Raw genomic sequence first — 27,618 nt, forward strand, 5'->3', positions numbered from 1 at the left:
CATTGGTATATGTATGTGCTACTGTTGTCCGAAAAGTCCCATTCACTGTCTGAGCTGGACTCGCCAAAGTTAACAACAATTTTCTCAATTTCGTGCTCCATTGACGGTCACCTGTCCAGTACTCTGCTTTTGTATGTTTTACATGTAAAATAGCATTTTGCCATTCTTCTTTGGTGACGCTATTGATTGCTTCTGTTGTGATGTTTTCAATGGTACGTGATTATTGTGCAACATTTTTTTCAGCAACACGTGATTTCACAATGTTCCATACATAATAGCATTAAGCTCACAGTGGTTTGGTGGTAATCTTATTACTTCATGCCCATGTTCTTCTAACATCTCATCTATGCAAAACCTGGGAGGTGGACGTCGACCACGAACGAGCTGGAGGAGTTCACATTTTGTCATATCATTGTCATGCGGAATGTTATTCTGTAACCATTGGATGATATCTTGTTTTCTTGTACCGGCTGTTGGTGGCTTATTTAACTGAACGGAATGATAAGGGGCATTATCCATTACAACCATCGAATTAGCAGGCAGATTTGGAATAAAATTGTCTTGCACCCATCTGGAAAAGTAACCGGCTATGTAACTGGCTATGTATAGTTTTTTGTTTTGTAGTACTGCTCGATGCCATTTGTCAATACACGTTATATTACAGTCACGCACGCTTCAAAACCTTGCTCCACTTTTAAAGGATCCGTGAAATACTTGAACAGCGATACGTATCCGCGCACTTGTCGTGACTTATGGTAATAACTCTACTTGCCGTCCCACCCGCGACATGACGCGCTTCGACCCTTGAGGCAGACTAGGGAAAGGGAGGGGACAGTGTGGCGGAAGGGATGACGGCGGAGGGAGAGGTCCGTCTGACCTTGGGTAGTTCACATTTTTCCCGGGACCACAGTTGGCTTGGGCGTGTAGTCACAAATAATCTAAAAATGCCAATTAAATATTTTACTTAAAAATGTTGCTTCCCCAGTCACTTTTTCCACACACCTCACTGGGCCGCACCTCTGGCGCAACTCTCGCCGCGGCACCCCTTGTGACCCTCCACCGCACTCCGCCGCCACACTTCCTCTTCGCCGAGATCCCACTCGACGCCTCGCTCGGAACTTCGCTTAGGACTCTCGCCGCGCCTGCATCACTATCGCCCGGAACTGAACTCTTCGCCCTGGACTTCACCGCTCTATCGCCAGGAAACCCTGCCACGGGAAAACTCCCGTCTTTACTGAACTGAACTGGAGGCCGACATCCTCGTCTTATATACCACAGACGCCATTTCTAGAACTCACGAGCGAGGCTGGGGCCTGTCGCGTCATTCTGCGCCGACCCGACGGCAGACATCTCTCGAAATACGTGTCAGCGGCTCGCATAACTCCGCAGCTGTCAGGTTTCGGATGTCAAACTATCAGCGCCGCGCGGGGAGGGGGGAAGCGGCGACCCAGGTGCGCGCAGCACGTCTCATGTTGCAGTGGCCACCTGTCAGCCAGCTAGCGCTGCACCTGCGCGCCGCTGCCCAGCTGACGTTCCTAACAATACTTTAGTTTTAAGCAAGTCAACTGTGTGCACAATCGTACAAAATAAGGACTACCAAACATTTATATAAGTCTGATACGGTTGGTTGTATTGGCGGGAATATATTTGACATTTGACACTTGACACCGGAACACAAATGAACAGATTATTCACATGTAAAAGTTTGTTTAAATGATTGGTGCAATGAAAAATAATCAATGGGCATGACAGGATTGATGTGAACCAAGCGGCGATACAGGAATAAGCACTTCCATTTCTGAAAAATTAAAATGTAAATATCTTGAGAGTAGTATCGGTTTGGAAAGTTCGCGGAAAGTAACGCAACATGAGTTGAAGATCATGCCCAGGCAGGTAAGTCAGCCACGATAACTAGCTCCCGTTACGCGATATTGTATTTGTCATACAAAGTATTTGATGGTAGGCTTGTAAAGATAAATGGTGTGACATGTTTATCGTTGAGTGTTATTCTACACATTTATAAAATGTAAAGAATATTTTCCTACACATTTTGGAACACTTTAACTAAATTAGCCTTGCTATTTATAAAGACTAATCCTTCAAAATATGCAATTTTGGATGACACAAACATCATTTTTAGGGACACATTAGTCATGCTAAGTGAGGGAGGGATTGATGTATGTAGAAAAACTAAGACATAATTAATGATAGTTATATTTTATTTTTCTTGCTTAATTTTGTGAAGACTATTTACTTACACAGTTAATTAGTAGTATGAAAATTACATATATTTTTATCTTATGTATCATTTTTTATATTTGTGTAGCTTCATTATAATTATCATCTTAGTTGTATTTTAACCATTCTTTGAAATACTTTTGACAGGTAGGACTGTGCACTCGAGGCGGGGAAGCTGGGGGGGGGGGGGGGGGGGGGGACTGGGCGGCCTCTCGACTAAGGACGTACAGGGGAGATGTTAGACTGTACGGACTGGAGTACCCGGGCTTATCTGTAAAGGGGAAGAGTCTTTTGATTCACATTATTGATTTTTATCATTATTATTATTAGTTACTATTATTTTTAGAGATGGGTCGAGTCTTGGTTTATCGAGTCGAGTTGAGCAGAGTTGGGTCAGATTGACTCGACTCGAAAACCGAGTCACATATTTTATCAAGTTCGAGACTCGAAACACGTTTCGAGTTAAGTACCAGCATCGTGACATTATAGCACTTTATTATAGGTTGTCTTAACGTTTTCGCCAAGTCATTAATACAGCAAGAAATGATAATGACCTTTAAACAAAACAAATCCCGTGCTAACCCAACCTTGCCCGCTACCGTGCTACGGCGCTATAATAGGTACAAGTGCAACCAAACCTAGGCCTACCTTCATTTATGAACGTGACGTCGTAACGTGATTTTGTCGATAGTGGCGACAGTTTATAGGACAAAATTATGTCACATGACCATTTTATATATATATAAAAAAAAAAGCTTGGAAAGCAGCGTGCACTGTTTTCATTTTGTTTTTCATCCTGTGTTTACTTCAAATACGGTACCACATTTGTTTACAAAATACGTCAATGGATTTTCACTGAAGAAAAATTTGTTGCAAAACGTACATATATTAATAATCATCACGTTTATCGTGGCCCGTTTATAATAACTCGTATAAACAAGAGATTTCCGTAACCTAAAAATAAAAACATAAAATAATTATATTGTAATATTTAGTAAATAACGCCAAGCCGTGATGCGTGAAAATGGCTGCGTGTTAGGCCAGCCAGCCTTGCATTTTGGAACTAAATTTAGCTGTGCTCCGCTACGCAGCGCTGCGTGTCAATAACGTTTAGGCCGGGTTTATATAAAACGCAAGAACGCAGAAACGCAAGAACGCAGGACGCGACAACCGCAAGAAATTCACAGTCGTTTATAAAAAAACGCAAGGACGCCGGCCATCGCCAACGTCAAAAAATAAAATTTCAGGAATAAGTCATGATTATTTTTAAAATCTTTGTTGTACTTATCGTACAGGCAGGGAAAATTTTGGATAAGCTGAACCAGAAATTCATCAGCTTCCTCCATTGCGCTGTATTCACTAGAAGAATGCCAGCCCAAAACATAAATAAACACAAGCGTAACGATTAATTACAATCGCAGAGCCTTCTATATGCATTACATGACAGTTTCAGTTTCCACATACTAAAACAACCAGTATAGAAGGCCGAAACGCAAGGAGAAAACGCAAGAAGTAGAAAGTTGAACAACTTCTGCGTTGCGTTCTTGCGTTATTGCGTGTCTTGTGTTTTTTATAAACGTGCTGGTAGAAGAGTTAAGGTTGGACTTTTACCGTAGTTGCGTTTCTTGCGTTTCTGCGTTCTTACGTTTTCTATAAACCCGGCCTTAGGATAAAATTACTTTCTTTTTGTTTGAATAAAATATAATAATAACAACGCTCATGCATTTTTATTTGGCAATCAGTTACTGATCGCCAAATCAAATGCATGAAATATTTATTTGAAAACATATTGATATTCTTGTAGTTGTAACAAGTTCCGGGCGAATAATCTTGCCGCGGAAAGTGTATTTACATTGAGAATGTGACAATGTGACAAGGCCTATATCCCTTGAGCTGTTTGTTCATGTGGGGATCTGCCGGTGGATCGGAAAAAAAAGTTACGTAACTCGGGAAGCCTTATTTTCACAGACGAAAGAGCCAAACTCCCGATCGTACATCTTCGTTTTCTTTTTGTTCATTGTAAATAAAAATGGCGGTGTTGATAAAAGGAAATATCATAAACAAGGCAACGGTATTTATTTGTACGCCGCCATATTTTTCGTTTGCAGTGTGTCCGTGAATGTTTATTTTGGACAACTCATGATAACTATGGTCAATTAGGTTAGGTTCGCTACATTATAAATACTTTAAAACATTGTGGACGGTTGATTTGGTTAGGATAGCTACATTAAAGATACTGTGAAATCATGTTGAAATAAAGCTTAGTTTTTTATATTTAAAAACATAATGATTTGAATTAATCATTTAAAATATTTAAATAACATAATGATTTGCTAATTAATCATTTAAAATATTTAAATAATGCAGATGCATCTTGGATACACAATTTTTATATTAATGGGTGTAGTAATATTTTATTTATCATATTCGACGCAAAAAATTAAAAAATTATGAAACTCAAACTGACTCGACCTCTTCAAAAATTTTGTGACTCAAACTCGACTCGACTCGAAATATGAATTGCTAAACTCGGCTCGACTCGACTCGAAGCCAAAAAACCTCAACTCGTCCATCTCTAGTATTTCGTCCTAAAATGTGTAAGAAAATATTACACGGTAAAAACCTACTTAATTGCGCCGGGACGTAGATAATCGGCAAAGTAATCGTTAAGATAATCGCCGATTACGATTAATCGGTAAGTACCCATAATTGTTTGTCTTTTTTATTGTTTTGAGTAGTCCTGTAGGCATGTGACATCACCTTTTGAGTTGGCTGATTGCGGACATACCTACCTGTTGTGGATTCTACTCAGGTAGCACTTGCCCGCTTTTGGTACCGACAGGAGGGGTTGTCATTGTATTTGCTGTGACCATTTTGTCTTTTCTTTTGTTTTATTTTGTATTGTCCATAATTGTCATGCCCACCACCTATAGCTGTTGGTGGGCATGTGACTAAATGTATAAATAAATAAAAATAAATCAAGATTCAGATGAAAAACTTTCTTGTTGTTGCACATTATACATTAACCCCAAACATCGATACTATCTATTGGCACTCCAAAAATTGATATCCATATAATTTATTTTTGAAATTTCCTCTGTGTGACTTACCGTGTGACATGTATCTTAAATCGGTGTTACTCTCAAATGTTTAGAAATGTAAAAATGTAAATTATACTTTAGAAAATTTTTAACAATGATTTAAATTTCAAATGTACCTTCAAAAAACTGAAAATTGTTGCAAAACGTAAAAACTAATAACGTAAAAAGATTTTTTTTATTAATGTGGTTGATCACACCAACGTAAAAAACTCTCTACTTATGATCTACTGCATTTGTGAAATTAAAAGGCACTAATTTAAAATTTAAATAATCAGGCTTATACCTGAAAAGCAGCTTTCTTAGGCTTCCAGTGTTTAAAGCTTTACAACAAATGTGAATCTTACATCTTTACTTAAACGATTTGTATTACATTCAAAAATTCAAATAAAACAAATAGCCAATTTATTGAAGTCAAATCGAATATTAAAAAGAGCTACTAAGTTGATGCTTCGCACAGCCCTAATTGGGGGGTCAAATATCAAAAGTAAATATTGTAAATATTTTGTTGTTTTGTGATTCCAAATGTTTAGTTTCTCACAAAGTTGTCATTTGTAATCTACCAATATATTCATATAAAAGTGTAACACGATGCATGTTTAAAACTTTATCATAAGAAAATAATCTTAACCAACAGGATTAAATCAACACATCCACTGTAGATTGATAGTAACAAATAAACAACAGCATTTACAAATGAACAGAATGTTAGCATTAGCAGGAATGCCAACACCTACCATATTCTTTATGAACGTTTGCTATCATTTATACGTTAAAATAAATATTTCAAACATTCAATTTATCACCTTTTCTGTATTTGTTTATCACAGTTAATAATTGTGTTATGCCTGTCAGCTGTTTGAGTATACATTGGAATTAATTTACCTTTTCACAATATCTTTTTTTGTTTAACTCTTTGATATTTTGGAAACTGAATGAAAAAACAATAAAAAATCTTTAATCTTTCATATGTCATCTTTATGAAAAATTTTTTGTATGTGGTTTACTACCACGTAAAAAAATATTGAACCACATTTTTTTAGTAGTTACGTATATTGATTACAGAAAAAATCTATGAAAACCCACTATGGTACATGGATTTGGACATAATCTTTATCTATGCGTATAGTCAGCCATTGTCCTGAGATGCTAAATAGGCCTAACATCTGTGTGTTTGTTAAAAAAGTAAAAACAGGGATTCATATTTTTTTAATAAGTTCATTACTACAAAATTGATACCGAGCAAAGGGTAGCTAGTTTAATTTTCAAAAGAGTTTAAAACATGACAAACCAAATACATCTTAAAAAAAAAAGAGGAATCTTTTACATCTTTACCAGCAACAAGTAAACGACAAAATGTAAAATGGGCCACTTATGTAATGAAAACTCCAACAGGTAGCCTAATTTAAATTTTAAAACATTTTTGAACTCGTTTCGGTAAAAAAAAATTATATGCAAGGTAACTAAGGTAAGCTAATTTAATGAATTTTGTATGCATGTATGTAACCAAAACATTTGAAAAATTGTTGAGATATGGTAGCTTCAATAAAGTAACCAAATAATTTTTTTTTGTTCTTATAAATAGTTGTAGGAATGTTGTACTATATCTTTATTATTTGAACCATATTATTGATAATAAAATTAGATATATAAATAAAAGTAGCCCAACTTCTTTTGCTTGCCGGGTCATTCCATATCAGATCACCCAACTCTAGTGTGGACTGACACCCACCAACTCAGATTTTCTTGAAATTTTTTTTAACTGGACCACCCATCAAGTTACTGAACAACCTAAATTTTTTTCGCTGTAGGATACATAGTTTCTGAGATAAAAATTTCCAGAGTTTTGGGAAATTGTATGTAAGCGAAAGTTTCAAGACACCACTTTTCAAAACTGTGTTATAGAAAACAATTTGTAGCTCTATGTCTAACTTACGTATCATTACTAAATTTTTTCCACATATGAATCAAAGTATGTAGATTTCAGAAAAAAAATGTTTCATAAATCCTACGTAACTCTTGACACACATTAAAAATTTAATGTTTGATTGAGAAACAAATTTTTAAGTACAATTGCTTGGTTTTATTGAGTTGGTATTATTGTAGCTGGCATAGAAGATACAAAGTCAATTTTTTTTTAAAAATTGAACCTAAAAGAATGATCTACAAGATTGTGAAAGAAAAATGATGGTAATTTGATGGCTTATACATTCAAACCTCTATCTATCGTTTTTCAGGGGACCAACAAAAAAATTCAGTAGATGCGGACATTCAATAGATGTGGACTTCACTCTTAGATTTTGAAGAAAAAAAATTTTAACCTCAAAATTAGTGTCAGAAATATGTCAGTCAGTTACTTGTCATTAAGGTTTAATCAGTTGGAAAAAAAATAAAAATGGAAGCATTTAACTTAATTCAATTTACACTTGCAAAAAAAACACATACGCACAATAAACCTACATGGAAATTAAAGTCTTTTTAAATATCCTGAAGTCTGAAATATGTTTACTCATGTCATCAAATGTAGAGCTGTAGTAAAGAAGCCGATTTTGCCAATATTTAGTTGAATCGGCAGTTCTGCCGACTTCCGATACGCTTGTTAATTTTCGGCCGATATTACTGAAAAACGAAAGAGACTGTCATAACCTAAAAATCCACGAGTACCCTTTTCACTTTTCGTAGTAGTACTGCATTCTTTCAGATCGCATTATTTCTTCGCAACATGTGCCAACCATACATATAAAAATTTAACATGCTTTTTTTTCCAATAATGTTCTTTAATTTTAATATTTCATAAATAAATACATTACCATCGCGGTAAATATACATCTCGGTTGTTACGGTAACTATAGTGCAAATGTGGTAGCTATCGTGCTTCTGTAGTATTATGGTATCTACAAAGAATCTTTAGTTCTTTTTATGGTAATTATTGTAAGATAACAATTGGGTTTGTACTGTAGTTATGGTACATCATCCATATTTCTTAGTAAGTTGTTGTTCATTTGGCATTTCTTCATGTTTACATGCTCCATTACTTGGCTGCAGATTTAAGGTGATTTTTACTACTACTGTATACAATCGTTACTGTTTTTATGACGGTTTCTGTCTAAGAAATGGTTATTTCTGCAAAATTTTTATGGTTAAACGATCATCTATTATAATTTATAGTGACGGGACCACATATTTTGTACGATCAATGCGGACAAAACGATAATTCGAACATCGGTACAAGCAGACTTTTTTAACCTTAGTTGTACGGCAATTTTTCCGGGACAGTAGAAAGTATACGTTAAACACGGACAATCGATACATGCGAGTTCGATAGATAGAGGTTTGACTGTATAGCTATTTCAACTATAAATTCATCTTATAATTTAACACACACACAAACACATTGCATCACAATACAAGAGAAGTAACTTCACACTTTCAATAGATTACAGAAACTTTAAAATTCTTATAGTATGTAAATGACTACTAAATTTACAAACTGTTGTGAAATTAATAAAGTTTATGGTTAAGCTATTTAATGAAAGAAATGAAATGACTACATATACGCTATAGAATACACATTTACAAAAAAATGAATCCCCAAAAATAAATAGGCCTGCACTGTATTCACATGAGCATTTCAATAGGCCTATTATTGAAAACAGTCAACTTTATTTGGTAGCTCACATTTAAAATCTGCTGTTTAAAAAAACAAGCTGCTCTATATTTTCGGCCAACAGATTTTCTCTTCTGGATGTAAGTGTTACCAGCACTGCTGAAAAGCCTTTCGCTTTCCACCTGTGTGCCTAGTATGGCCAAATATTTTCTTGCGACTCTGGCAAGAGCAGGGAAATGGACTGGTTCTGCTGCCACCACATAAGAGGGTCACTTGATCGGGGGATAACATTTTCACCAAGATAAGTGGTAAGTTCATTTTCAACTCTTGGTGACGTTACTGAGGAACAGCTTGATTTCTTCAGATATTCAAAAGTATTCCACAGAGAACAGGTGGCTTCAACGGTATCTGATGGATTTTCTTCTGGAACAGGTGCTGTTTTATTATCAACAACCACTTTGAGATCTGAAGTAATACGCTGCACACAAATAAGATTTTCGTGGTCTTGCAGCAAAATGTTTTTGAAGCGTGTGTCAAGTACCATTGCAATCATGTCTTCTTTTACTGTTGTGTACTACGGAAACCTAGATTTAATACATTTCTGAAGAGAGATAGCAAATGCAATTCCAGGGTTACTTTGATCTTCAACATAGTTAGAAAGTATTGCCTCAATGCCAACAGCAAAGGTATTTTGGAAGATATAGTGGGAAATTTAGAGTAACACAGCTCTCTTGTGGCTTGTTCTATTGGCTGTAACACACTTACTACATTAGCAGCAAGCTTCCACTCACTCAATGTGAAATTTTCTACTGCCATTGAATCTCCTAGATCTGCAGATAAGGGTACCTGCTGCTCAACAAGGCGGGAGAGCATTGTAAACTCACTGTTCCATCTTGTCGGCACCATTGGTAACAGCTCGTGTACAGGTTTTTTCAACTTTAGCTGCAGAGCATGAAGCCTTTCTCGAGCAATATTGCTGTGGTGATAATGTTCCACGATTGCCAACCCTTTTGCTAGAAGGTCTGCAACATTGTGTTCACTTTTAGCATCTTGAACTGCCAACTGTAGTGTGTGGGCAAAACACCGTGTGTGAATCCATGATGTTTTGTTAATGGCAGCTGTGAAATTCTTACCATTATCTGTAACTATGTACAATGGAATTGAATTGGTGGGAAAATTCCATTCGTCTATAGCTGCTGTCAGCTTTTCTTGTACAGTAAGTCCTCTATTTACGTCGTACCGATTTACGTCGTTTCGGATTAACGTCGCTAATGTTTGAGTACTCATGTTTCAATTTAAGTTGTCGCCGATTCACAATAACGTCGTTTACAATGACCGTAAATCTTTATTTTAACCAAAAAACCGTATATAATTCGTTTATAATTCTTTGTTTCCTTCGGTAGTTAATTTATGCTATGTAGCGTAAGCTACACGTTCACCGCCTTATCTTATCATACATCATGAGGGACGCTTCCTGCTCTCCGCTGCTCTCCGCGCGGTGATGCAATACTACCAGCCCACCCGCTCGGCCACCCACGTATCTCGCACGTAGAAGTGTTATCTACTTCCCGCAACGACACAGCATTTTCTCCTACCCCTTTTCGTCCAACTCCTTGGCACTTCAATAGAGGTGTAAAAGTAACTAAAAAAAGTGTAACCGTATGTATTCGTTACTATAACAATTAGTACTCGTTACTTTCGTATCGTTACTCGTTACTTCTGATACCGCATAACATGCTATGTTATGTAACAGCAACGAATCGAGTCGTATTTCGTACGCGTACAGTATGACGTCGTGTAAATAATAATAAATCGAATATAAACCATTAAAAATATTTGATAATTAACAGCTTTTGTTAACCAAGAAACAATAAAATCCCATTAGAGCAGCTTTATTATAATATCTCTTTTAAGATAAGAACAAAAAACGTGAAAATACGCGATAATAAAAAACAAAAACATACATATTTATAATTTGTAAAAAATACTTTCTTACGTTGTTTCTGTTCCAATCTCAAACTTTGTCTACACACACAATACCTTTAATAAACAGTAAAAAACTTGGACGACGAATTTCCAAATTATACTTTTCTTAATAAACAAACATCGTTCTTTGTAACGAATAAGCGCGCGCATGCGTAAAACATACGAAAAATGCGAGTAACGAAATGCATTCGTGTGTAACGTTTCGTTACTCGTTACTAGATGCCGCACCCGTTACTCAGTAACGAATACATACGGTTTGCTACAGCTCTACACTTCAGTCGCTATGATATCATTGAGTTGGCCGGAGTTTTAAACGTGCCTTTGTTAACTTTATCGTGATTAAATGTGTTTGTAGTAGGCCTACAGTATCAGCTCACTGCAATTTATGATTTTTTCTTCATAAGATGTCTTCCAAACAACTATATATCTGTTTTTATATTTCAATCAATAAAGGTAATAAAGCAGCTAGTTAAATAACCATTCTATAAAACTGAGAAGTACTAGTTGGACTTGTTTCCCACGCTGTCGGTTGTAATTTGCTGATAAAATTGCCCGTTGTCACGTCTGTATGCCAGCGCTTCCGGCCGACCTTGGGCCGTGGTCGGCCGGTGGCATGAAACATGGCTCATTTTGCGTCGTTTCTATTTACGTCGCGGTTTTCAGGAACGTAACCCCGACGTAAACCGAGGACTTACTGTATTGCCAGAGCAGTGTGCGAACCTGAAAAGAGGTAATTTCCAAGGACATGATATTTCAACTCAAAGTCTTTTGTCAAATAGTGACTTGTGAGAGAAATAAAACTGTCCTGCCTTGCGGATAACCACATGTCAGTAGTAAATGAAACAGACTGAAGTCCATCATCAACATCTCTCTTTATTTCTTCTGCAAGTTTGGCTTTTTCTTCGCGGTAAATTTTTGGTACAATAGACCTGGAAAATGCAGTGCGAGATGGTACTTCATAACCTGGTTCTAATTCATTGAGCAGTCCTTTAAATCCGCGATCCTCTACAATGCTGTATGGCTGAAAATCACATGCCATCATTACACCAATTTTCCTGTCAATTATGTTTTTTCTAGCTTCGCTAACTTTTTGTTTCTTTGTGACACAGTCTTGGATTGATAACTGTCAATAAGGATTTTCTTTTGGTTTTGTAGCTTTTTCCTTTGTTAATTCCAAATAATCCTTTTCGGCGGCTGGATGAAGTTTCATGTGTCGCAAGAGACCACTTGTTGAACAAGTCGGCGTCTGAATACATTTTTTGTACACTTTGCACTCATGTTTTTCATAAAATTTCCAAATGTGCGACAATTTACGGTCTTGAACATTTCCAGAACTATCAGCCATTCTAATAATTACATGTATTAGCGCTGGAGGGAAAAAAAAACAAAAAAAAACACCTGGTACAATCCTTTATTTCCCGGGAAATTAAACTAAACTTAACCCCAATAAATTGTGCGAGTGGAGTCCACGCACAACAGAAGTGAAACTTCTTGGTTTTTAAGTATAGAGGTAAATTATTTTCATTTCAATAAAACTATCTACATAAATAAATGATAATTATAAACTCAATTGCACAAATCAGTAACTCTTTTCCACACGAATAAATTATTTGTAGATTCTTTAAATAAAAAAATTGGTTGTCTATAAAGTCGGTTTACGGACGATAGTTTAACGTGACGTCATAACAAAACATTGATGAAATGATTGCATACTTATGAATAAAATTGAATCATTTTTATTTTAATAATAAAAGAATAAATACTTGAAATTATACTAGTAATCAGATTTTTAAAATGCTAGAATAATTAACCTTTATTGCCGAAATTGTTGTTGTAATAAGAAATGAAAACCACATTAACTTTTTACTTCACTTTATAAACAGTCGACAAAACAGTTCACGTGTAGATGACTTGTAATTAATTTTAAAAACTGGCGTTTAGCTATAAAGTTTAAATATAATTATGAACAAGTTTTCATATAAATAAACATTAATCAAATATCTATCATCAATTATATGAATGACCACAATTTTTTAGTCAATTCTAACATAACCTATTATTACTGCACTTGCCGACAGCGTAACGGGACACAGCATAACGTAACAATGAGCATAACGGGACACAGCGTAACGTAACAATGAGCATAACAGGACACAACGTAATGGAACAATGAGCATAACGGGACACAGCATAACGGAACAATGTGCGTAACAGGAGACTTTTTTAGGCATGTGCGAGAAAGACTTTTTTGAATTCGAGACGAGATCGAGAAAGCAATTTAAAAATTCTCGAGAATCGAGTCGAGATCGAGAAATCTGTACTTTAGTTAACAGGATAATATGATCCAAAAAAGTAAAACTCAATAATCTGACAAACATACATAATTATTCAATAATTTTATCAAGTATCCACAAAAGACGATGAATAAAACATTAGTTTACAAAGAAAGAACACTCTAGTGGCTAGCCTGATTTAAGGTCTAAAGCGGCTATTTAAAAACACCAGATGTTCAACATTTTCAGCCAACAAATTTTCACGCCTAATGCTCACAGTGTTTCCAGCAGTACTAAATAGTCGTTCGCTTTCAACTTGTGTAGCTGGTATTGCCAGATACCTTCTTGCTACTTTAGCCAAAGCTGGAAAGCGTATCTTGTTGTTTTTCCACCAGGTAAGTGGGTCACCGTTCCTTGGAATTACATCTTCACGTAAATATATTTTTAGTTCTTCCTCCAGACTTGATGATTTAGTCCTAACTGATGATTGTGATGTCTTCTTCAACACTTCAAAACTTGACCACAGTGAGCAAGTCTCTTTAGTAGTGGTGCACCGATGCGGATACCGATGAATCGTAATCTGCGATTATGGGTACTTACCGATTAATCGTAATCGGCGATTATCTTAACGATTACTCTGCCGATTATTTACGTCCCGGCGTAATTAAGTAGGTTTTTACCGTGTAATATTTTGTTACACATTTTAGGACGAAATACTGTAATATTTGTATATATTACAAAATTCATCTAACTGCGTCATATCATAATTACAGATATTTCGTTAAGTTTAATAACTCAAATTGCCTCAAACAATAAAAACTGCATTTTTCTACACGTTTATTTACGTTTCGTCTTTTGTTTAGAGGCCTTGTACATTACGTATAGCCAGAGAAGTAAAATAGATGGCACGCAATCAAAATACCACAAACAGTTGCAGTGGATTCTATGACAATCGATCTTTTCGAGACGTAGTAGCGGTTCAAAATCGTGGTCCCGATTCCTTCTAGTTTTTATCACTGCGTTTTACAAACTCGTTATGGGCGTCTTTGGTAACAAACTCATTATGGGCGTCTTTGGTAACATTATCCGTTTGTTATTTGTATGTGACGTGAAAAGTAAAAAAGTATTTATAATTTTATATATTCAGTCAACATAAATAAAATCACATGTGCTAGAATTGGTTTTTAGTCATTTTTATATAATTATAGTGAGATGGCGAGTAGGGAGAAAAAAAAGTGAAGTGTGGAAACATTTTTTTATAAACTCAAGTCAACAAAATAAAGCGGCATGTTTACATTGTTAAACGGTAATTTTTTGATGCAACCTTATGTGATAGTCGATAATAATGCTAGTTTTCCGCAACAAAAACTTACCCATTGTAAATTACAATTATTGGACAGTAGTTCAAGTTGTTTACAATAACAAATATTTAAATAGAAGTTAATTTAATTTCCCCTTTCAATGACTTAATAGTGTATTTTATATATTTTTATACTGTTATTATAACTGTATTCTCAATTTTACCTAATTTTGTTATTAAATTCACATGGGAATAAAAAATTTTGTGTGCATTATTACACTTAAAAAAATTTCTTCATTATAATCGGTAACTGAATCGGTATCTGCCGATTATTGCTCTCATAATCGGTAATCGAATCGGTAATTGGTAAAGTCATATCGGTGCACCACTACTCTTTAGCTTCACTCACCTGCTCCAGTTCTGGTTCAGGACGATAATCATTTTCAGGTTGCTGATGTGAAGTGATGTATTTCGTGCACAACAACTTTTCATGGTCTTGCAATATCACAGTCTTGAATCTAGTGTCAAGCGCCATTGAAAGATCTTCTTTCACACAAGAATATGAAGGAAATCTTGATTTTAAACCTCTTTGCAGTGATTTAGCAAATGCAGTACCAGATTTGCATTGGTCTGTTTGGACATAGTTTGTAAGCATTGCTTCAATTCCATATATCAATGGGATTTTTGATGACAGAGTTGGGAACTTTGAGTAACATAACTCGGTTGTGGCCTCATCTATTGGTTGCAAAATATGTGCAATGCTAGCAGCTAGTTTCCACTCACTAGAGGTGAAGTTCTCCACTGCCATGCTCTCTCCTAAATCAGCAGAAATGGGCACCTGCTGCTCAACAAGACGTGACAGCATGGTGTATTTACTATTCCATCTAGTTGGCACCATTGGCAGTAGCTCGTGAACAGGTTTGTTTAGCTTCACTTGAAGTGCATGCAGCCTCTCATGAGCAACATTACTGTGTCGATAATGGCCAACAATAGCTCGTCCTTTTGCCAAAAGTGCTGTAATATCATGTTCATTTTTTGCATCGTGCAGTGCCAACTGTAGTGTATGTGCAAAACACTGAACATGATGAAATAAGGTTTTCCTTATGGCACATTTAAGGTTTTTTGCATTGTCTGTTATGACATAAACTGGGACTTGATCAGTTGGCAAATTCCATTCATCCATTGCCCCTACAAGCTTTGCATGTACTGCATCTGCAGTATGTGAGCCTGGAAAGTGGTAATTGCCAAGAATATGGCATTTTAATTTGAACTCTTCTGTTAGGTAATGGCCTGTAAGCGAAATGTAGCTTTCATGTCTCCTAGATAACCATGTATCAGTAGTGAAAGAAAGCGACTCCAAACCATTGATGGCATCTGTACTAATTTCATCAGCCAGTTTGGTTCTTTCCTCTTGATACAACTGTGGTATAACCGTCCTTGAAAATGTTGTTCGCGAAGGAATCTCGTAGCTAGGTTCTAATTCGTTGATTAGACCTCTGAAGCCATGGTCATCCACCATGCTGTAAGGTTGAAAATCACAAGCCATCATGATAGCAATTTTTTTGTCTATTTGATTTTTCCTCACATCACTGATGCAAAGCTTCTGTTTTTTTGCAACACACTCAAACATTGAAAGTTGTCGACTAGAAGTCTTCTTTTCTTCAGCAGTTATTTTGTTGAATTCTTTTTCAGCGGCTGGATGTTGTTTCAAGTTCCGCAAAGTCCACTTGTCGAGCATGAAGGCGTTTTAATAATGTTTTTACACAATTTACATTCGCCACCTTCTTTCTTTTTTAAATAAAAGTTCCATACTGTGGCCATTTTCCGTTCTTTTTTATCCACACCACTAACACTTTCCTCCATCGCACTCAACTTTACTTGTTTTCGGTTTGCAATTACAACTTTACCTTTACACTCACTTAACAGTTTATTTGCCTACTGTCGTATGTAAACATACGTTATTGACTCCATAGTCTATACCGTTTCCTTGAGCCATGGACGGTACTTGATCATGAAAGTCTGAACATTCACCACTATCGATATGTCACTATCGATACGGACCACAATTTAAACATCATGTTGCTTGTTATATACTGCTGGCCGTGTGTATAACCTAAGGTCATAAAACAAAATGCAATCGCGGAAGAATTCTGCAGTCATGTTTATATTTTTATTTTTTACCGTACCGTTTTACGTTGATACTTGATATTGATACCGAAAATGATTTATTTTTAACTTTAATGTTGGTTTTATTAACGGAAAATAATCATTTTCTTCTGTAATTTAATGTGATAACCACAGCACAATTCATTGTTTACGTTTACCGTTTCATGTAGTGACTTCTGAACGGAAGTTGTTCGTTTTTAACTTTTAAATAATTTATTGTGTATACTATCGTAACAAGTATATTTTATTTTATTCGATCTACATTACGTTGAAGATATGTTAATTATTTCAACACGCAACGCAAAATGCTGCCTCAATATATTATATTACCAAACCAATTTCTTGTTTACAAAATTCTCGAAAATTCCGAGCCAAAAAAATTATCTCGAGACGAGATCGAGAAAATTTCTGTCTCGACTCGTTCTCGATGATGCCGAGACTCGCACATCACTAGACTTTTTTGTGCGTGCAGCCGGCGTTCATCGATTTAATAGACGTTGTCACGTCAAAAGAAGATAAACAAAGTATTGAGCTCTTTCCATAGATTACGGGACACACAAACAGTGAGCGTTCACTTCTTGCCGTATCCGTGCCGTTGTTGCTAGCGATCCAAGCAACGTTCTTTCAAAATATGTTTATATTCTTAAAGTGCAACATGTATTTGTGTTCGTTTGAATTGTAAAACGTCACTGTTTTGAAAATTTTTTACGTGAACGTGGAAAATAAACGATTTGACATACACTGTGTTACGTTGGCATGTGGTAACTGATTCAAGTTTTTATTTTAAGTACCTAGTAGCTCTTTTTTTTACGTGTAAGAAAAACTTTGCATTATTTAAATGCATAAGTAGACAATCAGAGTTAAGCAATACAAATTCTCGAAATTCTAAAATGTTCTCGAGATGAAATCGAGAATATTTTGATCTCGATAATTTCTAGATATTACCGAGACTCGCACGTCTCTAGATATAACATAGTGTGTTTATTACTTATATTTTATATGGCAAAGCAAAGTATGACAACTATTCGACTTCAAAATTATTCACATTCAATTCAAAAATATTCAACTATCAAAATCCACAATTCGCTCAGCCCTAGATTTTAGGAAACTCAAGTCATCACCCAAAAAAAAATGTACTGAAGGAAAATGTAGAGAAATGTTTGTTAAAAATAAACTTGCATAAACAACCAAAAATCAAATTTTTATAATTTTAAAACACCTTTGATACTATTAAATTTTCCTAAATGGCCTAAAAAAAATAACATTTGTGTAATGATTAGGAAAAATTCAGAAAATAATTGTAATAAAGTTGTTATTTCATATTTTTAAAGTACATTGTCTAATATGTTATGAAATAACTACAGTAAAACCTCAGTATAACAAACTTGAAGGGACTGATTTTGGGCATGTTTGTTATAATGAGGTTTCTTTATAACGAGGCAGAGCATAAAAAAATTCCCCGTAACTTCACTAGCATCAAAGCGCATTTCAGTACGTCAATAGTTATATGGTCAATCAATTGTTAAGATGGCCGCAGTAATTGTTTATTTGCTGAAACGTAATATATTTACGAAGCAAATTTAAAAAAAAATATGACAATTCTACAAAAACATCCTTTACAGCAGCGGGTGTTTTTGGTGGAACTGTGAAAAATATTTAGTTATTTAGAGGTTAAAATACATAAGGTTACATAGCGTTTTGGCAGCAGGAGCTGCTTCGTTATAACAAGGACTTCGTTGTACGAGGTTTCACTACCTGGTTGAGCAACGCGGTCCCGGTGATGCCGTACTGCGGTACACCTGCCCTCCCAGCCAGCTGCGCGGTGAACCGCGGCCTCTGCTGGTACACGGGTGGCGGCGGGAAGCCTGCCCCCGGCGCCTGCTGGCCTGTCAGCTGCCATCACACCACCACAAAGTGTGAGCTGCATGCAACACTGCAGCATCGACGGACTGAAGCTTGCCAACTAGTATGTATGTGGAGAGTTCACCAGGATGCACTTAAACTAGTGATTGTCATGACAACTTTACCAGCAACATTTGAAAGGGGGATTTTTTTTTTTTTGGTGATGGATTTTGATACTTGATAATGTACAACCTCCACAAAAAAATGTAATAAAATGGCAATCCATTTTACATAAATCTGACCAAAAACAAGACAACTAGCACCTCAGTAGCACAGGTGCTTTTGCCTCAAATGATTGGAGAAGCATAATACCTACATCTTACAGCACTGCAATATCTAGAGCTGTATATTAACTTTTTTTTGGGAGAAAATTTAATTAAAAAACTCTGAGAAATATTTAATTATCTGTTTAAAATAAATAAAATAAATAGGGAAGATAAACATATATTAGACCACTTTTGACATAATAGCACTTATCACCAAATCCTGTCAAGCTATAAAAATGAAACATTACTCTCAATATAGCTTGATTCAGTAGCTAGAAAATAACTTGTTAATATTGTAGCATAGTCGGAACTAGTAAAAATGAATTATTTATGCAAGGGTATCATTTGCTCCAATTAATGCAACCTTGCATCTTAAATTGGACCACCAGGACCCTAAATTGAACCAAATCTAAAAAACATATAATTAACAAATGATATACACAGTTTAGGAACATTATAATTTATATTTATCTTTAAATGTAATCAGTCTTTCAAACAAGAACAATATTACTTTAGCAAGTCTTTGGAATCTTATTTAATCAACATGAACACAATCTCTCAAGCTTTCTAACATATAAAGTCATTAGAAGCTCAATACAAACAAATAAAAAAATTAGAATAACCCTACTGAATTGGATAATAATATCAATTAAAGCAATGATCACATGTCAGGGTTTGTGGTTCAGGTCTCATGTAGCCATCTCTTGCACCACATGCATTGCAGCCACTCCACTTGGGGTCCACTTTTGTCGAAGTAGTGCTTACCGCACAAAGCGCACACATTTTCATCATCCTTATCATAATTATAGTCATTTAGATCAATTACCATCTTCGGAACTGTGGAAATTGACATTTTCACTTTCAAAGACTTTTTCACTACCTCTCGTTTGTTAGTGTTCAATGTTTTAGTTGGCCTTTTTTATGCTATGTCAGCTTTTCCTTTTCGTTGGATATATTCTAGTAAAACAATTTAAATGGGGATGTGTTTTTCAGCAGCTTTTTGTACAGCTCTTTTTTTTTTCTTTATTCTCTGGAATAGGTGAACAATGATTTTGTAATTTCTTTAGTTGACGTGGAGGGCTGGGGTTACAAGGTATTTTGCAGTTGATTTCCATCATTTTCTTTTTCTTTCATAGAACCAGATGCCGGTGGAATCACTTCATCTTTCAATTCACTTTGTTTTTAATTAAGGGGCACCTGCTCTTCAAACAGATGTGATGGGAACATGTTTCTGTCTACTGGCCAAACTCCAGCACTGCGGAATTCGTGACACATTGCTTACGGTAGCTACTCATTGGTAGGCTTCTCCAAACAATCTTGCACTTTGATATTGAGTAACTTGCCTTCTGGGGTTTGTCCGAAGCCATTTATCTACTCCTTGTATGTAAAAGGTGCTTAATGGCTTATAAGAATGACCATCCAAAGGTGTCGAGTGGTGTTCCCAGGAAGTTGACCCATAATTATCCCTTTTTCTCTTGCCACTTCAAGGTTTCTTGTGTGGGTCATATTATGCCCATCTAACAGAAGCAACACCTTTTTGTCTAGTGTTGGCTTTAAAATGGTAATGAAATGCTTAAGCCACTCTACAAATAAAGCAAAATTAATGTAGCCAGTGTCCGAGATTGTGACAACACTATCCGGGGAGCCATCAGCTAATTAAGGAAAGTCTCTCTTTCTTTTGAAAATCAACATTGGTGGAATAAATTGACCAGTTGCACTGGCACAGCATACTGCAATTGTGTTGATCTCGCACTCACCATTTGTCACTGATCCAATTTGTTTTTACGTTTTAAGCCCACAATTTTGTGGGCTTTTTTTTGTACTGTCAAAATACCTGTCTCGTCTACATTGAAGATGTTGCTGACCTGGATTGAATTATCGTCCACAATCTTCTCAAGTAAATCGTAAAAACTGGACACATTCTCACATTAAACCCTTTGACTCTATTAAGTGAAGTACTCTCTAATTGACAAAAACTGATTTCTGGGCATGTTTTCTTAAAATACATACAACTAAAGCTTACTTGCCATCTCTTTTTCTCTATTAAAGGAATGAGGGATTATGTTGTGTTCTGCAATTTGGTAAGCTAAATGCAGCACATTGATTAGCCAAATATATGGTTTTCCAGAAGCAAAAGGTCTACAAGCTCCTTTACCTGGTCAATGGAGAAAACTGATAAGTCTTCCTTTATGTGTAACATCATTACTAGAAAATTTATTACGCAGTTTGGAGTGATGCTGATGCAAAATGGTTACTTTTGGCACTTGATAATGTCTGGCGATGTCATTGATGCCCATTTATTTTTTATCATAAGCCGACAATGCTCTTTGTTAAATCTTCTTTACTACATTTATAATATTCCTTTTTACTTTCGCCATCCGGAATAATTTAGAATTAATGTAAATTTTAAAACAAAAGCGGTTGCATAATTGGACCGATACAATTTAGGTACTCGTGGGTGGTCCAATACACGATCATGGTAGATTTACAATTCGTCATAACAAATAAGAACATAACCTCTACAGATTTCTTTTTGTTTACCGGTACTTAAAACAATATAAAACATGCTCTCTTATGTAATATCTTACAAAACTATGACTTACCATTACAATGAACAACCTCCTTAGACAACACTAGCAAAATAACATCAATAAAGCCGAAAAACCATTTTTTTCTATCACATTCGTAATATCTGTCCAATGCCGATACAAAATGGCGGAGTGGTAGTGACGCTGCCTTTTTTTTTGTTGCCAGTGAAAAAGTGCCGTCATTTGGTATAAATACAGACGTGGTACAATTTAAGCACCAGTCCAATATAGGTGACTCTCGCAATTACATATTAACTCTCTTATGACAGTAACAACAAACAAATTGTGAGTTAGGTATATATTATAATAGGCAAGATGCGCATCCCCTAAGTTAACAAAGATCTGTTAAAAGAGTATATATGAATACAATTTGTTGATTGAGTTAAAGTAACATAGGGCTGCAAAAGCAGTAGCAGATCCTGCAGTTCATAATAAGTAGGAAACAGTTCTAAACTGTATTCATTTATTTAAATACACCCAGTCTCTCGTCTTATCTTCAACTGATCTAATTTTAGTTTAAATGATCATGATCCAGTAAAAAGGATGTAAAAAATCAGAACCTCAGCTCCAAAAACTCTTTGGTTTACCTTCAAAACCCTATGCTCTCAGAGGCATTGTTTTTCCACCTGGGCAGGCTAGATCAAGGGGGTGAAGGAAGGGAAGAGAGACTGCACTGTTGCTGTTGCTGGTAATTTTCAAAAATTTACTAATCATTACTTTCACATGAGCAGATAAGAGTCTAGTAACTATTCACTTCACAGAGGAAGAAACCAGGGAGAAAAAGTATGGGGGAGGGGGAGAGGGAGAGGGAGGGAGAGAAAAATAGAGAAGAGTTCGGCTGTAAACATTTCTGTGGTACCAGGAGTATGTATATTTAAAATTATTCTCAGTGCCAGTTTATCACAGAGATCCAGTGGAACTGAGAACCGAGAACATGGACAAATACAACACTAATATAAGATTGTACTGTGTATTATTAAAGCTGTGCAGGATCCCAAATTTTTGAGAGAAAAAAAACTGGAATTAATTTTTCTCAAAACCATTGGGCATGAAATAGGCCATCTAGGTTTAAACTGACTTTGGGCCATCTAATATTCTTTAAACTATGAATTACAAATTATAAACTATTTAAAATATTATTCTCTCATTTTAAATTTTTTTACACTATATTCATTATGTCATCGAAGAAAATGAGATGATATAGAATTAGTTACAGTTTCGAAAATAATTTTTTCTTCTATACTTCCTACCTGTCCAAGATGTCACACTTCTATGATGTCAGAAGCCATGATTTTTGTTTTTTTAAAGATAACCTTATGGTAACCAAACAACAGTCCAAATTTAATTAAACAGTGCTGTAATAATACAATTGATTTTGCAAGAAAAAATATACAGCAATGAATTTTTTTTTTCCATGTATCCAGCAATAGATTCGATGTCCACCATGAGTAACCAAAAATGTATCAACAACATTATTCTTCCAGCAAAACTGGAAATTCTAAAAATTTTTGTCGACATTGACAAAAAGTGTGTTGTGGAGAAATTAATTTTTATCACTCTGACACCATCAACAATCATATCGGACACAGAAAAATTTTCAGCAAATGTAGAATAACTACATATACGTACACTTCAAATCTTTTAGGAAATATCATGATTTAGTTTCTTCCAATTATATGAAAAATTTGCAAAGTGAAGATAAAATAATACTTAAACTTTGTATTTCTATATTTTCTACAGTCAAATTCTTTCATTCTTATAAGTGTGACAATGTTTAGATCACAACAATTACGGTACTATCATTATTTTAACGAAATTCAAAGGAAAGTTAGTTACCGATGCAGCACTGTAAGCTGGCGGTGTTGCCGCCAATGTGAGAGAAGGGGGCGAAGGACTGTTTACATCAGATTCGCACATCATTAGCGCTTTCTGTATCTCGTGTATCGCCTTCTTCTCGTTCTGCATCTCCTGCTGGAAACCCACGCTCGAAGGCGAGTCGATGATGTCCAGAATATTCAGGATCGTGGTTGAGTCTGGCAACACATAACAGGACGCTATAGTAACCAAGAGTGTAAATTTCCTAGCAGAAAAAACATAGCTATTTGAGTACAGTCCAGATTTTAGAATCAAGTCATTCTTACAATGTCTGCTTAAAAATTTAAATTACAAATCATCTATCTTACAACAATTTTAACTAATAACATAGAAAGACAAAAAAAATAACTATTTCAAAACCATGCTTTATTAACCCTGCAATGAGTAAACATTTTTACTGTCTCTTAATTGCTTAGTGTGTTCAAGTTACAGGCAGACAGCTTTAAGTCTGATACACCAGTATCACATACATTTTAGAAAATTAGCTGTGGAGGTTTTATGTTACATACTGTAAAACCTAGAGGGTTAATGTGGTCACATAATTGCTAAGAAAGTTATCAAGACTACACTGAAAGCCATTTGCACATCCACACTACAAGAACTGAAGTGTGTCACGTGGTTCAAGGGAAGAGATAAAGAAGCATCCCTGCAGCCGCCAGCATAGCACACACTTATGTCCCTACGACTACGTCCAGACTAAACCCCACAGCTCCAACCAAAACGGGAATTTTTTAGAAGCAGCCTAATCTGGACCTGTGCCAATAAATACGAACCTATAAAAATGGTGAAGCGCAAAATTATACGGATAAAAAATATACGAATATACGGGAAAAAAAAAATTTTTGTTAGGTAAAGTTATTCATAAAAACAAAACCCGTTCTTGGAAAGTACGTTTATTTAAAAAAAAGGTGGAGTATATAAGAGCACGCCAAACAATGTACAGCGAAACCCCTTATTTACGTTACCGTTATTTACGTTTTCCCGTTATTTGCACTATATTCTTCAGGTCCCGTTTAGTTCCCATATAGTCCAATACAATACTTTCCCGCGAATTACGTCTCAAAAATCGAATCCATCCCGCTATTTACGTCACGTAACAACCATAAACAACCAGAAAATACCGTGGAGCTAGTAGGCCTAAAAACATTGTGAAAAACGTAACGTTTATAGTCGGCAATGAACATTTTAAATCGCAAAATATACATATTTTATAACATGAAAAGTTGCTTTTATTTCTAAACATGTAATAATTTAAGCCTAGGCGAGTAAAACTACGAGTAATTATAGCAGGAGACATCGAGACAATCTAAAATGCAGGAGGGAAAAACGTAAATTCACGAATGTACAAACATGGCTGCTTGTAAGTTCTGATACTGTATTTATGTCACAACTTAGCCGAAATACTGGTACGAAACATAAACTTCACAAGATAAAATGAGCGGAGTCTTGGTAACTGTTTTATACGTCTTTTATAATTTTGGAAGTATTGTACAGTTTACGCATATTTTTTAAACTAACCATTTATTTCTGGGGATCGTAAATACATAATTAATTATTGGTATCAAGACATCACGATAAACGTAAACTTGAACATGTCCCGGCAGCGAGAAAACTGGTGCGTATACCAATAAACTGGTATTAGAACTGGATAAAAACGGGAGGCGGAGCTTATATTTTTTTCCGCTAAGCTCGCATCTATTGGTTGGCTGCTGATCGCAGGTCATGAGTCTGGGCGGAGCATAGAGTGCGCATGCGCCGCCGCGTCACAGCAGCTGAACGAGTGCAATGACCTTTCTCCGCGTACGGCGCGCTATTGACGGTAAATCATCAATTTGCGGCCTTTTTTTTTTTAATTTTTTTACTGTTAGCAATGTGTATGTAGCCCGTATTTGTTATAAACCCTGTCGGTTGCAACTGTATTTATAATTTGGAGAGGCAAATAATCTCCTTGAACAGCCAAAAAAGCAAGCAGAAGAAAATTTCAGATTTTTTTGTTAGGAAGTAATCAGAAAAACATTTTTGTTTCATTCTTTTTTTATTTTTGTCAAATGTGGTAAATTAATAATTGATTAAATACTAAAGTAAAATTTTTGTTAGTGTGTTTGTACCTGCATTATAGTATGTGCTATTAAACAAAAGGAAAAAAAAATTCTATATAAGGTAAACTGTACTCCTTTTTATACATTTCCCTTTATTTACACTTTCCCACTTTTTTACTTTGTCCCCATGAAAAGTGCAAATAAGGGGTTTTGCTGTATATTAATAATTCCTTAAACAAAAACCTTTCTTCAACTTTAAATAGAAAAACCAAAACTCTAACGCGAACGCAAGCCACTTGAATCTGACGTGAACTAACGTGCCGTAGTACACACTTGCCACGAAAGAATGCGGGCTATCAAATGTAGTTAACTCGGCACCTGACAGAAAGCGCACGTTGCATCCAATCGGCAAGATTTCGATATTCGACTACGTGCGGGCGCTCTATACGGGAAGCAACATAACCAAACATGAATGATGCGCTGGCTACATTTTTATAAGCTGTACGCCGCGGCAACGCAGACAATCAGATAAAGGAAATACTGTTTAAAAAGTCTTTAAAAGAAAATTCACACGTCAGGCAACTTCGTATTTCCGTTAATTAAATAAATAAGTGGTAATGATAGAAATTAAATTTTTGATTATACCTACACCGCGGCGACGCAGACGATCAGATAAAGGAAATAACGTTTAAAAAGTCTTTAAAAGAAAATTTACACGTCAAACAACTTCCTATTTTTCCGTTAATTTATTAAGTGGTAATGACCGAATAAATATTAGATTTATACTTTGAAATACATCGTTTTATACGGAAAAGATACCTACACAAAGCGCTCGGCATCTACTAGCGGGACCAAAAGCATCATGCGACGTTTACACGAGAGGTTTTTTTATCCCAATTTTGACAGCCTAAAATATGGTTGGGACGATTACGTGCATGCGAAAATTATGCGATAAAACAGGGTAATTCGTAGCAAGGAATCCAAAAATATAAAACACATGTTCAATTGACGAAGGACTTGTATACAGGCATTTTGACACTAAACATCATTACGAATAGTGAGAAAATTCTACAGAAATGTGGTAGTGTCTCTTTAAATACCAATAACATAGAAGCTAGAAGCATGAAGAATTTGAAGAAAAATTAAGTAAATTCAAGCATCGAGTGTATCCATCAGTGGTTTTTAACATTATATTTGTTTACATAGCTTAATGAGTCCATAGGTTAGAAGTTCACACATTGGCAAGTGATAATATGATGATTTCCTGCTTACAATGTTTTTATCTTAATTTTTTTTCCCTTACCCCTTGTAAAACGATAAAGACAGGGATTTACTGTACATAACAAAATTTTAGAAATATTATTTGGTAGAACCATCGTGCAAGCTACTCACCAGTCACATTGCCCGTGATGTCGATGACCTGATCCAAGATGTCCGACAAGAGGGGATCCGAGGACTGGTTGTCCCAGCCAGGGCTGTCTGCCGCCAGAACCGTGCCCGCCCGGTACTCTACCGAGTTGGACGGTGAGGGGAAGCCCACCCCCTCCAGCTGGGCTATCCGCTGCTGCAACTGCTGCTGCTGTTGCTGCTGCAGCTGCTGGTGATGCTGATGCTGCTGCTGCTGCTGCTGCTGCTGCAGCTTCTGCTGGTGGTCCTGGTTCAGGATCTGGTTGAGGAAGCTGTGGCCGGCGTGCCTCGCAGTCGGCTGAGGGTGGCGGGCGCCCGGCCTCGCTTCCACCGAGTGATTGGGTCGGCCGGCGGGCAACGAGCTGGAGGACGGAGGCTGAAGGCTGCCACCAGACCACGCTGTCGACACAGTCACACAAGTTCATGTGGCTCCTCGCACAATGGCAAGACAAACCCATAGCTAAAACCAAGATTTTATGGTGTTACAAAATATCAAATTTCGTCATTAAAAATAATGGATTTTACCTTTATCTGTCATTAAAAATTATAAAATAGTACCGTTACGTTAAGAACCTGCTTCAAAAAATTGTTGAAAGACACTAATCATACATTGATGAGACTAAGTTTTAAAAAAAAAATTAACGGAAATATTCAATATTCTTCTGTAATGTTCTTCAGTTCACAAGAAAGTTATAACAGGGTGTCTACAGAAGTGACAAAATCAATTTTAGTAACTTTTTAGTGACCTTTTCAGTGACTTTTACTGACCTAAATGGCAACTTTTTTTTTTTGGTTTTCTTTTTTACTTTGTACTATTGATTAAACTAATTGACACCTTTACAAAAAAAATTACACATTTGGTGGTAAATATGT

At 35.9% G+C, this 27,618-nt stretch overlaps 1 protein-coding gene across 8 annotated transcripts in view; it reads right to left on the reverse strand.

The window, feature by feature from the left end:
• The window catches only part of LOC134546312 (nuclear receptor coactivator 3), a 616,306-nt gene that overhangs the window by 75,431 nt on the left and 513,257 nt on the right, over positions 1-27,618 (reverse strand). For all 8 annotated transcript variants that reach the window (XM_063389041.1, XM_063389038.1, XM_063389042.1 and 5 more), the window contains 3 exons: positions 26,731-27,144; positions 23,261-23,457; positions 18,424-18,561 (listed from right to left, as the gene is read on the reverse strand). In XM_063389041.1, the coding sequence (XP_063245111.1) occupies positions 18,424-18,561; positions 23,261-23,457; positions 26,731-27,144 (749 nt within the window). The remainder of the gene's footprint in view (positions 1-18,423; positions 18,562-23,260; positions 23,458-26,730; positions 27,145-27,618) is intronic.

This window comes from Bacillus rossius, chromosome 1, assembly GCF_032445375.1.
Source record: "Bacillus rossius redtenbacheri isolate Brsri chromosome 1, Brsri_v3, whole genome shotgun sequence".
In the NCBI taxonomy this organism is placed as follows: Eukaryota; Metazoa; Arthropoda; class Insecta; order Phasmatodea; family Bacillidae; genus Bacillus; species Bacillus rossius.